The sequence below is a fragment of the Xenopus laevis genome, chromosome 7L (genome assembly GCF_017654675.1).
Source record: "Xenopus laevis strain J_2021 chromosome 7L, Xenopus_laevis_v10.1, whole genome shotgun sequence".
Lineage (NCBI taxonomy): Eukaryota > Metazoa > Chordata > Amphibia > Anura > Pipidae > Xenopus > Xenopus laevis.
Genome location: NC_054383.1, coordinates 64,201,046 through 64,216,075, shown reverse-complemented (window position 1 = coordinate 64,216,075; position 15,030 = coordinate 64,201,046). Strand labels below are relative to the sequence as shown.

Below are 15,030 nucleotides of genomic sequence, written 5' to 3'. Positions count from 1 at the left end.
GAGCTGTTAACTGACACTCTGGGCAAGTAATGTGGCTTGGTTGTTTCACACCCCATTGATTCAATAGAGAGGGGGGCAGGTAGCAACAATGTAAACACTGGTTTAGTTTTACTCACACCTTTGGATCAAGTTACAGCTGTTGGCTCCCTTTCTGAACCCCCAAACATCTTTCTCCCTTTTATTTAAAGGAACGGTCTTACTGGGTGTGCCATCTTACTATTACTCTGACTGTTCTCTTGAACCCCTCCAAAGCCAATACCTCACATACTTCCTGGTTCCTTGGGGCGAGAGCTCCAGTCCCCCAGGTAATGAAATCACTCCCCACACCTGCAGTTAATGTGGGGTCAAAGCATCTGTAATTCTCTTTACATTATGAGTCTCGTAAAGCATTCTGGGAGATGTATACCTTCCCTCCAGTCACTAACACAGTCACTAAAAGACACAGTCACTAAAAACGTGCAGAGGAATATTTTGTCATGGTTTTTCCTTAAATAAGATAGTATTTAAGAAAAAAAGTCCCACACGTTTTGTCACTTTTTTCTGTATGCGTTTTTTTCACAAACTCGAATTTTGATAAATTTGCCCATAAATGTTTTTTTCTGTGTACCTCCTGTATACAGTTAACCCTTGGGTTGCTGACTTTTAGTTACGCTAAAGAACCTGCATTCTAAAAAATGCAACCTTAGAAGAACTTTGAGTATGTTTGTAGCAATTCCTTTATTATTAAGGTGCAGTGGCCTAAAGAGGATAAGCATTATGATACCTTACATTTATTTAAGCCTTTGAGGCCTATACAAGAGGACAGACACAGACATTAAAATAGAATATTGTGGTTTTGCATCTAGACTGGCCAAAGGAAAAACAAAGTGAAGGAGCAAGGAGAATAAAGTAAAAACAAGATTAATTAATTAATTAATACAATACGTATATTAAAACATTAAATCAGTATTTGCTAAAAATAGCTAAGATATGTTCCTTGTTGCTTGGTCTGTAAGTTCCAACACCTAGAATGAAAAAATAAATACAATGACAAGAGTAATAAGCACAAGCCATTTTTTTTTTAAAGTAGTCGTGTATGACACAGAATGATTAAAGACACTAATGAATAATGTAATAAAAGTTATAAATCGGCATCACTTCTAGTAAACCATAGCAACAAACCATCATCATTTATTGGGCATCTGTTTGAGGCAAAATCTGACTAGTTGCTATTGATTACTAGATTGGTTACTAGACCCATCACAAACTTTACAGTTTTAATAAAATTAGCCCATAAGGGAGAATTAATGTTAATGTTTGTTTTGTGAGAAATTTGTACTTATAGGAGTTTTATTTTTTTAGAATCTCTACTTTTTTTGCAAAAATGTCCATAACAATTTATTGAACATTAAAATTAAATTCTAGGTGTAGGACTGGAAAATGAAACAAGAAACTAAATATAAATTCAAAATATCTGTTTAACAATTATTGTATGATGTATGGGGCTGTTATGGCAATATGTTATGTTTTGGATGGTTTTTTTAACTTATGTTAAGCAATTGTACCTTAAACTGTTATAGTTTAAAAAATTGTGAAATCAACTTATCAAATAACAATGAATTTACATATACATTTAAGGGTACATTTATTAAAGGTCATGGGGGAAAATGGAAATCCTGAAAAATCAGGATTTGTCTGTAAGTATAAAATTAACAAAAACAGCAGCATGATTCATAATTCATAAATAGTTGCCACACCAGTTACCCAGAGATTTTGACAAAAAAAATTTAAATCCGTTTCGAATACACCTAACTACCCTTCAGGGAAGAAAAATTACACCCTTTTAAAAATTTTTACAACTATTCTTTATTTAATGTATGTGTGTAGTACGGCCCATACTTGGTTGCAGACAGGGCCCTATTTATATATAAGTACTGAAAGACATGTGCTTCAGGGGGTGGTCCTTGGGTACCTAGATAGATAAAATAAATGTGTGATATTTAATAAAAAACCCCACCCCACATTCAAAAATTGTAGGTAAATACAGCAGAGAAGCTATGGGAGGGTTTGTGCCACCTACATGAACGGCAAGTGCGCACTTGTTCTACACGTGAGATGGGGTGGGTCAGGGACCATGCATAGGGCTGTGAGAGTTGGATTATATTGATATCATATTCATATCACTGCATACAGCAGGTAAAGGTCCCAAACTGAACAAAAATGTGTCTTATAAAGTATAGATGAATGTAAGGAAATTTACAGCAGCTATACTATGACAGCTCCAATTTATCGGTCAAAGAAAGGGGAAATTTGCCAATTCTGTTTGAGATTTCAGTGACATTTTACTATGTTGGTATAATTTTTATTCTGATATTAAATACCCTTCTGTTTTTTTAATTCAAAAGAACTGGCAACTGCTAGATCATAAACTTATATTACAGCAGTTTATAAATACAATATTTTGGAAACTCTAGTTTCTCTTATCATATAATATGATAATAAATAATAAATGTTCATATATTCACAAAATGGAAGGATAAAGAGTAAAACTAAAAGTCACAAGGACAGAAAGGCAAGGAACTGGAAGAGAAATGATAAGACACAAATTGCTGTATATAACCTTCTTCTAAGGGTGTTGATCCACTGAAAAACTGCCAGAATGTTTTGTCATTGCTGCTTCCGCTGAGATGATTAATAGTTGTTACAAATGGTCCCCATAAAGTTTCTTCTGTTTTAAAACTAGGAGGAAAATATATGTCCAGTGTTAGTATTATTATACAGGAAACGGTGAAAGACTTTGCAATTACCTTAAAAATACAGGAGGGTGATAGTCAAGGCTCTTGGTCCCAGACAAGTTATATATAATTAGGGGGTTGATAAAAACATTAAACAACCAACACAAAAGTTTTTCTGGCTAATATTGTTAATAAAAATAATAAAATGATACTTTGACTGCTGTCCAATCGCCAGTATTAAGTTCTGGACCCTGTAGTAGTACACAAAACGTTCACAGTAGCTGGGAGTAGATTAACTTTACTAGGGAGGAACGCATGGCTGAACTGCCAACAAGTTAGGAGAAAAGAGAGATAGAGAGGCAGATACTTGGGAAACAATTATCAGCAGAGCAGAGTGTCACATCTCAGTTTAACATGTAACAGCGCCATCTACTGGCATTACAATAAGTCAATACATAACATCCAGAATGTCATGTCAGCCATAAACCTTCGTTTCCTACTAGACATTTATTTTGAAATTATTATTTGGGATTTGGTGTAAGTGTTTTTGCGAGTGTGCTAGCATATCTCATGAAGTATGGATCAGTTTGTGCATTTGTCAGTAGTTTTATGTATCCCAGAGTCTGGAGTGTGCTAGTGACTGTATCAGAGATATCGAGGGTCATTTATTAATTCTGAGCACAAGTATTATACACGTGAAAGGGCACCACCAGCCTCTGAGCAGAGCAACTACCTCTGCACCCTTGAGAATAGTGAATTGTTGTAAAAAAAAAAAACTGCCCTTTGTGGGTTTTTTCTTGCACTTCACATCTTGGGTCCTTATGTAAATGAGCCTTAGGTCCTGTAACACACACAATTTCTCCCCAGTGAAAAACACATTGATTCGGCATGGTTCTTCCATGTGTATACAGTAACTGGACTGAAGGTTAAAGTGCTAGTGTGCATGTTCTGAATGAAATCTCACTACTGTGTGCACAGATTGCAATCAAACAATTTACTATATGCATCAAAAAATCTGAGATTAAAGGGATGTTCACCTTTGGACAAATGTCCGATTATGAACAGCCCATATGTCTTTAAAAACCTTTTTATAATCAAAATTAATTTTTTTTAAATACATATCCATACGTTTGTCACACATCCCAAATTGAGGTGTTTCAGTAAAGCCTGACCACTTCAGAATAATGTTTGTTTTTTACATGTCAAGGTTGACTGGCGCAATTCAGCCTGTTGGCTTAGTGATATACAATTGAAACTATAAAGGAAGTGTGTTCAGTGTACATGGAGGGCAGGGGCTGTTGGGGCTCGGCAAATCCCTGGCTAAGGGAGAATCTGAGAAACCTTAGGATCAATGAAACACAAATGGTACATATCTTGACAACTCTCTGTTTTAAAGAAAATTAAGATCAATTGTACAACATTTTATAATGGCAAGTGCTGTTCATGTTCAGAAGTTGAATATCCCTTTAACTTTGTTCAGTCAGCTTCAGAAGTATAGTAGATACATACACACAGCCCCAGAAGATGGGAAGTCCATTTTAAGTAAATAATGATCTATAGTTTCAATAGACTCTTACCTGAATTCCTTTGGATTCATTTCAGCAGCTTTCTGCATGACTTGCAGTAATGTGGAACCCTCATTTACTGAAATCTGGACAAAATGTTTAAAGTTGTCTCCCACAAGGTTATTCACTATGGTGTATTCAACTGTGATAACAGTAGCTGAAAGCAAGAATGTAATACAATCTGTGAAAGCCCAAATGCACTGTGCCATTGTATAGAAGAACTCTCAATGCCACCCTTTAAGCAAAGTTTTTTTTTTAAAAAAAACTATTTTCATACTGCTCTCCTATAAAATTATAGTTAATCACTCTTACATAATAACGTAGGTTGAAAAAAAAGACACCTCCATAAAATTCAACCTTATTTTCTGTCTTTCCCAAAATGCAATCATGTGAAACTGAATATGTTTAGTGATGGGCGAATTTATTCGCCAGGCGCGAATTCGCGGCGAATTTGCGCGATTCGCGGCAGGCGAATAAATTCGCCAAACGCCCGCGCAAATTCGCCGAAAAAATTTGCGGGCGCCGGCGTCAAAAACGGGCGCCGGCGTCGAAAAAACGGGCGCCGGCGTCAAAAACGAGACGCGCCGTTTCGCAAATTCGCCCATCACTAAATATGTTACATGGTCTATGGGTTTGCCCAAAGATAAAAAATAAATTCTGAAGAGAGGAAAGGGATTTTCCAATCACATCTCCTTAAAGGGGCAGTATATTGCCTTGTCAGCATGAATTCAATCAATAGGGTATTGTTTTATTCACGAAAAATCTATTTTTAAATGTTTTTTGTCCTTGTGAGGTAGATAATTAGATTACCAGTGCACAGATAATTCCTCTGCAATATGGACTCCTGCTAACAAAACACAAAGGGGAAAGGCAGAGATTGTATACTGGTTATCTACTTGCAAGGGCCATACATGGAGTAATTTCAGTTTCCCTGTAGTGTGTTTAGTAATGGAATAACAAAAAATATGTTTTTCTTATCAAAACAATAGGCACAACGCATGTTTAGCACAAGCCTCATTCATTGATTGTTGAACTAGGGGGTATACTCTCCCCCCTTCAAATACACTCCTGTAACCCATGGACAGTACTAGGATGTTTAACCCATTTATTTAGCCCTAAAATAACCCTTTTTATATTCATCATAACATTATCTTTGAATGCTATTTATAATATTGCCTTAAAAGTATTTGCCTGATGCTTTTACATTACCTTCCTTACCCCCATGTTCCTCTATGAGGGGGCTGCCATATTTGTGCAGCAGGAGTCCGTTAGCATTAGAAACTCTAACTGGCAGACTGAGATGGGACAGTAAGGTTGGCAAAAGCAGAACTATCAGCAAAAAACAATCAATGTGACCTATATGTAACTTTTAATGTAGATTAATATTTTGAACATCGTTTTTTTTTGTGTCAGTATCACTTTAAGTTACTTGGACTCAAAAGTAAATGGACACTTTGGACTAATTAAAGAAATAAATTAAACCCAGAAGAATGATTATACTGACAAAAGGAGCCTTGTCACCTGAAACGTTAATGCTTTCACTTTCTGTGGCTAAATAAATGGGTTAAACACCTCAGCACTCTCATTGTAAATACATTCTGTTTCCAATGCATTGTGTATAAGTCGGACTGGGACAGCGGGATCGATTGATGTCATGCCAGGCATCTAGAGAGTGTACCCCCACCACATGAAACTTTGGTGGAGAGCAAAAAAAACATCTTCCAGGAATGGATACAGCCACAGATTGAAGCCTCTCTCCAGAAAGAAAATCAAATTAACATTTTTTTGAGACATGGGAAAGAAATTTTAAAATAATGTCTAATAAGAAAAAACAGGCAGTGCATTTTTTTTCTCAGAATTAAAGCATACTTATGAGCACACCCTAAATTGCATACACCACAACTTTAGCACCATACACTAGAATGGACACAATTGAGCTCCTATTTTGGTAAATTGTACACAAGTATACCTAGGATAATGAGTTGACAGTTATTGATATTAAATAAAATTGTATCCCTTAAAAACTGTTCTTTAAATAATAATATATAGATTATCTAATCTTAAAAAGAAAGACCCCTTTCCCAAAGATATGAAATTTATTGTACTTACAAACTTCTTTCTGTGCTCCTGTGTATGGCACACACAGCAGAAAAGCCACCAAGGACAGTATCACGAACATGTTAACTGGCTTATGGTATCTGTACTGAATAAACATATGCTCGCTTTCTTTTTATATTGTGCCTGTTTACTTTCCACCCAAATCTAATGTATGATTACAACATAACTAATTATCAGTAACCTTCACCGGCTGAACAAACACTGAGTACTTTCAACATCAGGGACACAGTTTTGATAAAGCTGTGATAAAGTGAACAAAACTCAAAGGAACTTGCCACTGGTCACCTTTAACAATTGTATAGTTCATATGTTGGCATACATACCATTATAATTGCACTGAATGTCTTTCACATTCATGTAACTTTTACCATTGAGGAAGGGTAGCACCTGAGAAGCAGGCCCTGGTAGGGCAAAGGTTCCCAGAGGAATCTGTTGCAACACTTGCTGCAGTGTACGTGGGCAGTTCCAGTATTCTGGGGAGTAATAGGACTGTGCTGCTGTGAGAGCCTAGAAAAGAGAGAATCATTTTCAGGTTGCAATTTAGCCTAAATCAAAAGAATTTTTGACATAGTAAAAGTTTTTGTAATTGTTGAATTGAGATTTATTTTGGTGCTGGCTTGACTTTCTAGAAAGAACCTACTAGACCTCTAATAGGTTTCTTTAATCTGAAATAAAAAAAAATTGGGATGACTACAGCATAAGTACTAGAGCCATCAAATATTTGTCAACAATCTGTGGGGCTCAATTTTTTTATATTTCTCATAACACCACAGCAACCGATCCTTGGGGTTAAGAGCCCCTCTAAAAATATAGTGTCCAACTGGTCATATTATATGTATACACTAAACCTACAACAGATACTGTATAAGCACATGGGACCTGTTATCTAGAATGCTTTAAACCTGGGGGTTTTCAGATGGTGGGTTTTTCCATGATTTCCTTTAGTATACTTTAAAGCTGCTAAAAACATTTAAACATTAACCACAATAGGTGTTTTGCCACCAATACAGATTCATGCATCTTAGACAGGATCTAGTACAAGGTACTATTTTGTTATTTCAGAGAAAGAGAAAATCAAAATAATCTCTAAAAGTCCCCATAGACTGGGAGATATACAGTAAGCTGCCGAAAGATTAAGTTGGCAGCTTATTGGGCAGTGTATGGGGCCCTCCAACAAGCTTTCCCAATCGACTTTCGGCCAGATCTCGATCTGGCAGGTTTAAAAATCCCCTCACATTGAGGACCACATTGGTTTGTCTGATCTGACTGCCCATATTCTCCTCTCACCTCAAGGTGGGCATGCTGGCCAGAGGTCTGCTTGTTTGCCGACCTCGCCAACAAGCGGATCTCTGTATGTATGGTCAGCTCTAGGCAGATGGCCTTCCTGTAAATTGGAGGTTTCTGGTTAATGGGTTTCCAGATAAGAGATCACATACCTCTCCAATGACTCTAAACTTAAGAATTAACTTAATGATCATAGTACCTGCCCTGCAAGACCAGTGGCGTAAATATTGCCAATGACTCCATCGCTCTTTTGCTCTCTAAGAATCAGAGTCAAAAGCGAGGACTGAGCCATCTTCATTGTCTTCAGCATCTGAGGAGGGACACCATCCATGGCAAGCACACAAGTGAATCCCATTACTCCAATGGCTGCAGTGTCTGTTAATTGTGTAGTTGCAGTTCAGTTTAGCAAACATCCATTAAACATAGAAAAAAACACATTCATTATTGTTTCTAATAATTAAGAATTTTGCTTTTTTGTAAACATTTTTTCGAATTCAGTCATTTATGCACACAATCATTTTTTTGACAGAATAAGATTAAGACTAAGTGCATTTATTTGAGTGCTCTAGACTATCATAAGCAAGCTTATTGCATTTTAGTGCTTTCATTAAGTACTTTGCTACAGTAAATTAAAAGCCTGTGGCATACAGTGGCATTCTGACAGCTGGTGTAATCAGTCTGAAAACAAGTCAAAATTACCCCATCGACCTGTCACAGTTTCTCATACAAATCCATGGAAAATACAGGGCCTAATGCACGTGTGGCTGTGACATGTGGTCCTCTGCTCAGAAACATTCTAAGTGAGGTCTGCCTGTCACTGCTACACCTTCTTTAACACATTTCCAAAGACAACTTTTGTTTAATGTGTACTATATAATAAAATACAGAACCCGTCTAGTAGAATGTATCCTTTAGTTTGTATTTATGTTTGTATGTTCAGCAAAGCATGGGATATAATTATACTGCTTTTATTCATCATGGAAACTCAAAAATATAAAATATAAAGTTTTCCATGTTTAGCCACAATATTATCGCTTCAAGATACAAAAAACAGCAACAGGTGTGGAACTACAGGTATCGGACATTTTATCCAGAATGCTCAAGGGGGTTTTACGGATAACTGATCTTTCCATAATTTGGATTTTCATACTTTATGGGGCCGATTCATCAAGGGTCGAATATCGAGGGTTAATTAACCCTCGATATTCGACTAGGAACTAAAATCCTTCGACTTCGAATATCGAAGTCGAAGGATTTAGCGCAAATGCTACGATCGAACGAATGATTATTCCTTCGATCGAACGATTAAATCCTTCGAATCGAAGGATTTAAATCCAACGATCGAAGGAATATCCTTCGATCAAAAAAACTTAGGCAAGCCTATGGGGACCTTCCCCATAGGCTAACATTGACTTCGGTAGCTTTTAGATGCCGAACTAGGGGGTCGAAGTTTTTTTTAAAGAGGCAGTACTTCGACTACCGAATGGTCGAATAGTCGAACGATTTTTAGTTCGAATCCTTCGATTCGAAGTCGTAGTCAAAGGTCGAAGTAGCCCATTCGAGGGTCGAAGTAGCCCAAAAAACACTTCGAAATTCGAAGTTTTTTTACTTCGAATCCTTCACTCGAGCTTGATGAATCGGCCCCCAAGTCTACTAGAAAATCATGTAAACATTAAATAAACCCAATAGACTGGTTTTGCTTCCAATAAGGACTAATTATAACTTAGTTGGGATCAAGTTTTTAAAAATTTGGATTATTTGGATGTCTATACAAGTTGCCAGATAACGAATCCCATATCTGTATCAACATTGCAGACAGTACAGTGGCACTGGGTCTTAGAGACATTAGGATGGACTCTAAGGGGCAAATTCACTAACCGGCGAAAATTCGCCAGTGCTGGCTTCGCGCACATCGCAACACTTCGCCAGGTGTAAATTTGCCTGGACAATGCTAATTCACGAAGATCCAAAGTTGTGCACTGGGTACTAAATGCTGGCGAAGTTGCGCTAGTGAAATTACGCTCAACAGTTCGAAGTTACGCTAGCGTTGGCTAATTTCCATACGGTGTGCAGTTAAAGTACAATGGCCGTATATGCTTCAGCAAATACATTACACTACACAAGGCCAGGGAATCTTAATAAAATTATATAGAGGTGTGATATTGCCCTACACATGTGCCCACAGTTTAGTTTAGGTGCTATATGTTATCAAATGTAGGGGGGAAGGAGGGTACCCCAAAAAACAAATTTCAATCTTTTTCAGCCTATCACCATGTAAAAAGGAAAAGACGCCAGCGTTTTTTGGGACTAAGAAAAAATTTCAACTTTTTTTGAGGAACTCCTATCTACTCTATTGCACTTCGTCTGGTCTGATGTGGCGAAGGCAAGTCTGGCGATAGAGGTAATGGTAAGTAAAATCAAAAACTTAGTGAATTTGCATAGTATTCGCCTGGCATTAGAGTGCGAAGTTGCATCAGAGTTTATCTCTATGTCTACGCCAGCGAAATTTCGCCAGCGTTAGCCACTTCGCCCTTTAGTAAATTTCCCCCTAAGAGTGTTAAAATTATGTTGTTAGATTGTGAAGGAAGGGTCCACAAAAGAATGCACTTGGAAACAAATTGTCCTTTCTATTCAGGGGGAAACTAAAATTGAATGGGTTTGCCTGTTCAGTATATGTGGAAGAGCAGTAGCTCATTCTGCATTGTAGTCAAACTATGTACATTTGTGCTAAACCTTCATGAGCTAGATATAAAGTTAATCAAAGCAAAAGTTGTTTGATTATTTGACTCACCAACAGTAAATAAAGGTCCAGATGGATTTGGTGGAATAACTTTGGCAAGTGTGTATGCAGCTTGAAATGCTTCAGGACTGGACATGACACAAAGCGCAAGGACATCCAGAGCCACCTGGTAAAGGGTGGTCAGTGGTGACTGAGTATTTTCTGTCAAGAGTTTTATGTTTAGTTAGATAGTCGGCAAAAGGAACACACATTAGGGTAGACTGTATTATAATAATGTAATAAAGTAACAACAACTCCTAATGATGTGTGGGTTGGGAAAAACTCAGTCTGCACTCAACTCTAACCCGCAAAACCTTAACCCGCCCCCAACCCTAACCCAAAAATGTTGCCATTGTAGGACCTGCCCCTGACCTGCATCTACTCACTCTGTACACTACTTCTGTGTGTGCCTCAAGTTCTTAGACAGGGAATCTATGGGAGCAGTGTATTTCCCTAGTCTGACCCACACTCAACCCTAACCTGCAATGGTTGGCCAAATTTCAACCCTAACCCACCCAACCAGTGGTCAACCCTCACATCACTATACTGTCCCCCTGTTTGGTACCACAAATGTAGAACTGTGAGGACCAATACAATACCCAATGGGGTAGGTTGTGAGCTCAGATTTCCGATGCTACAAAGAATATACTATAACCAAGACTACAACAATTTGAATATGGAGAAAAAACATTTTTGGAATTACATTTCCTATGAATCAGGCGAATGAAGTTGGGTTGCAGTAACTCCACTATGTAAAATCAGGTATATTTAAAACACTGAATGTGTAGCAGAGTCGGTGTAAATCAAAAATCAAAATACAATGCTGTTAGTAAAAATCAAAAAGCACAACTTATACCACTTTTTTCCCTGCTTTTTTTCTCCTTAGCCCTAGTGACCTGTGTACATTTCGGTAGTGGACCAAAATACGCAGCTTTATAAATAGCACCACTTTTACTTTGCAAAGCATTGTACCTGCTAATTTCAGAAATGGTGATACAGGGTGTAAAATTAGCAGTATGGGGAAATATACAGCTAAAATACCACTCGTTTTTGGTGTAAAGCTTTTTACACACATTTATAAATATGTCCCTTAGTATCTGTCTTGTGGTTGTTAAACATTGCAACCCATGATATTGTAGCCAAATTAAGCGTTTATGTGGTAATGTAATAAAAGTAGCAAGTTTGGGCAGCATGATGGTGCAGTGGTTAACATTGACGTAGGTTTAATTAAAGTAAGGAAACTATCTGTATTTTTTTATGATCATACTGTGTTTGTGTGAGTTTCCTCACTCCTTCCTGAGCGGTGTTTCCCTTTAAGTTGATTGTCCTATTATCTGCACTTCTTGTTCTGGCTATTAGAAGAACAATCCAACTGAAGCTAAATTATCACCACATCTGTTAGGATGCATGCAAGATTATGTGGGACCAGGATTCTTTGCTGAAGAAGAGCATATTTCTGTTACATTGTTTCAGGAGTCAGAACCAACAGAACTGAAAGGGACAAACAAAGATTGCTTTTCATTGCAATTACGTTTGTTAATAACTATAACCACTGAACATTCAGGGGGTTATTTACTAAACTCCAAATGCAAAAATCACAAAAAATTATATATTTTTTTATAAAATCGGACTTTTGAAAAAAAAATCGGAATTTATTAAACCCAGAGGATGAAAAAGTCAGAATCCGAAAATCTGGCATCTCAGACCTGTCGAGGTTGCATATAAGTCAAAGGGAGAAGTCCCAATGATTTTTTGATGTGCGCTGGGTTTCGTGCAATACCCTTACGTTTTCTGAGTTTTCAGGCAAAAAAGCATAAGAAATCAGAGTTTTCGGGTGAAAAATCCAAAAAATCTTGAAAATCTGATTTTTTTTCCTGCAAAGCTAATTTTTGGAAAAATTTAATAATAATCGTAATAAACAAGAGCGGAGTTTGTAGCAGAAAATGTTGAGAGAAAATCAGAATTTGATAAATAACTCCCATAATTTTCATTCATTAGGTAAAATGTTATTTCTGAGTTTACATCCCCATTAACAATGTGTGCTTATTCAACTACTTACCAATGCTAGCTATCTCCTCTTGTGTTTTTTCCTCTAGAATATATACAAGGTTGATGTCTCCTTTAGCAGCAGGTATTTTGGTGGGATCACAGCAAGAGGAACGAAGGGCAAGGGTATAAAGTGCAACTCTACCAGAACTAAAGGGCAGATCTGACAAGAGAATAAGAAAAAAGAAAGTGAAGACATGTAACAGACAACAGATGGTATAATAGAGTGACTCTTTGAATAGTTCCACAATATAAACATTCATGCTCATATATCTTTATATATGTCAAATTACTTTTGTGTTATTAGCAAAACTGTCCCACCTTGAGTCACTTTGTTAGCTGAATCTTCTTTTAGTTGCTGTGTCAGCAATATCTTGGCATCGGTGTCTATGCTACCTCCCATATTTAATGCCAAGAGGACGCTGGGATCTGGAGGGTTATTTGCTTCAATTTTCCTTTCCATGTTTACCAGAAGGGCTGTTACCAAAGCCTTATCCGTATCTGGAACAGCTAGGAAAGAAGGTGAAAATATAAAAAAAAGTTCAATATAATGTTTAAATTATTATGTCTATGATGCTCTGCTGTTTCTATACTGGTACTTACAGCATAGTATATTTGCATATGCAGCGGAGATACAAATCAATATCTCAGCACACAAAACTAACCACTGCATCTTGGTGGTGTAAAGTGGGAAGAGAAACTGTTGCTTCCTTTATTTATACTGTATCATTCCTCATTCTACTATTTGCTCTGTGTCATAATCTTTTGGCTTTCGCAGGCTTGAAAAATTCCCAACATATGCTTAATTTTCACCTTCTAGGTTTGCTGTGGCTAAAGCTACTTTTTTGCTTGTTGATAGTTATTAAATATGTATTGTTTGCATACAGATTCAATCAGAAACAAATATTGAATGCATAAAACATAAAGAAATCCTGTTTCCACCTAATTTTGAAGTAAATAAGGTGAACTATCCATTCAATTAATGAACAAAATAGTGGCATGAAACTAAATGCTAACACCATTCAGCACCTCACAACACGATGCTAAAAAGTAGCAAATGATTTACACAAATCATTGGCAATGTATGAATTTAAATGGAAACAAGAGGTTGAGCTAATGCTACTATTTGTAGTTAATGAAAAAAAAACATGAGAATAAGAACGCACAAGTCACCACATTTTACACATTTTACACCCTGCCCTGCAAGGAGCTGCACTTTTCAGATGAATACAGCACGGCTTGCATCCATCAGTGGTGTATTCATAGGGGCCACATGGTGGTTTCCCACCCCCTGATTTGCGTGTCACTTAGAAGCGCCAGATAACTTTTAGTATGTTATAGAATGGCAATTTTTTAATTGGTCTTCATTATTTATTTTGTATAGTTTTTTTAATAATTTGCCTTGTTACTGCCACTCAACTTCAGACCCTCTCCTATTCATATTCCAGTCTTTTATTCAAATCAATGCATGGTTGCTAGGGTAAATTGAACCCTAGCTGCTGAAATTGTAAACTGGGGAGCTGCTGAATAAAAAGCTAAATGACTCAAAAACCTCAAATGATAAAAAGTAAAAACCAATTGCATATTGTCTCAGAATATCACTACATACATCATACTAAAGGTTAATTTAAATGTGAATAACAACTTTAAAGAGTACCAGAGAGCACAGGGTAAAAAAGAGCACTGTGGGCTCCCTTGCACCAGCTACACTGCACTCTGCACTTCATGCCTGCACGTTGGATACATAAATGAGGCCAATATACTCATATGAAAGGAAAGTAATAAAACAAGTGTAATTTAAAAATATTCAGTATATGGGATCTGTTATCAGGATATTTTAAATTATAGGATTATTCTGTATTGTGGGCACTATGACCGAACACTACTGAAATCATCAAAAAGAAACAAAAAAACAGGAGCACTTTGCCATCAGTATGTATTGCTGGGTAGATGATAGCTTATTTTTTATCAAATACTAAGAAGTACTGTCTTAGTATTACAGAGCAAAAGCAAATCAATAAAATATGGATTATTGGGAAATATGAACTCTAGCATATCTATATCAACCAATAAACTCCACAAGTGCAAACTTTAAATGTCATCAACCTTTTGCAACCTTTTGTGATTTATTATAACTAGACTATATCTGCTTTAACTTTTTTTAAAAATAATTTAAACCTAATATCGGAATAATGGCAATGAAAGAAAGTGTGCGAGTGACGCGCCAGTTCACTGAGGAGCTGTGGCTCCCATTTGCCTCTTTGTATGCGGCTGGGCGGCATGCCGCCCCTGAAATCTTGCCACCCTAGGCCCGGGCCTTTGTGGCCTCGCCCGTCCAGCTGATGTGACATGAGAGTTTTGTGTAACTGAACTAGACTAGGATTTGGTTTATTATTCAGCCTAATCTTTTGTGGCGGATTCAGTATTCAGCCAAATCCAAAAATAATGGACTTTGCATCTTACCTAAAATTGGTCAATGCCTGGACTGGCAATCAAGATATTCTGGAAAACACCAAATGGGTAA

The 15,030-nt window shown here is 37.0% G+C and overlaps 1 protein-coding gene across 1 annotated transcript; it reads right to left on the bottom strand.

Moving 5' to 3' along the window:
- Positions 1-698: 698 nt before the first annotated feature.
- On the bottom strand, positions 699-13,217 carry LOC108695811 (cobalamin binding intrinsic factor). The gene is made up of 9 exons (XM_041569120.1): positions 13,110-13,217; positions 12,828-13,016; positions 12,520-12,669; positions 10,473-10,622; positions 7,881-8,056; positions 6,721-6,904; positions 4,292-4,436; positions 2,600-2,718; positions 699-1,004 (listed from the first exon to the last, which is right to left on the bottom strand). The coding sequence occupies exons 1-9, from the start codon at positions 13,177-13,179 to the stop codon at positions 943-945; spliced, it is 1,245 nt and encodes a 414-aa protein (XP_041425054.1). The 5' UTR covers positions 13,180-13,217; the 3' UTR covers positions 699-942.
- Positions 13,218-15,030: the final 1,813 nt, after the last annotated feature.

Bases quoted from the DNA above. Each gene is read 5' to 3' on its own strand.
- LOC108695811 (XM_041569120.1), bottom strand. From the start codon at position 13,179: ATGCAGTGGTTAGTTTTGTGTGCTGAGATATTGATTTGTATCTCCGCT. The intron at 8,057-10,472 runs GTGAGTCAAATA...CACAATTAACAG, and splicing joins TGGACCTTTATTTACTGTTG to ACACTGCAGCCATTGGAGTA. The intron at 2,719-4,291 runs GTAAGAGTCTAT...TTTTCCTCCTAG, and splicing joins ATGAATCCAAAGGAATTCAG to TTTTAAAACAGAAGAAACTT.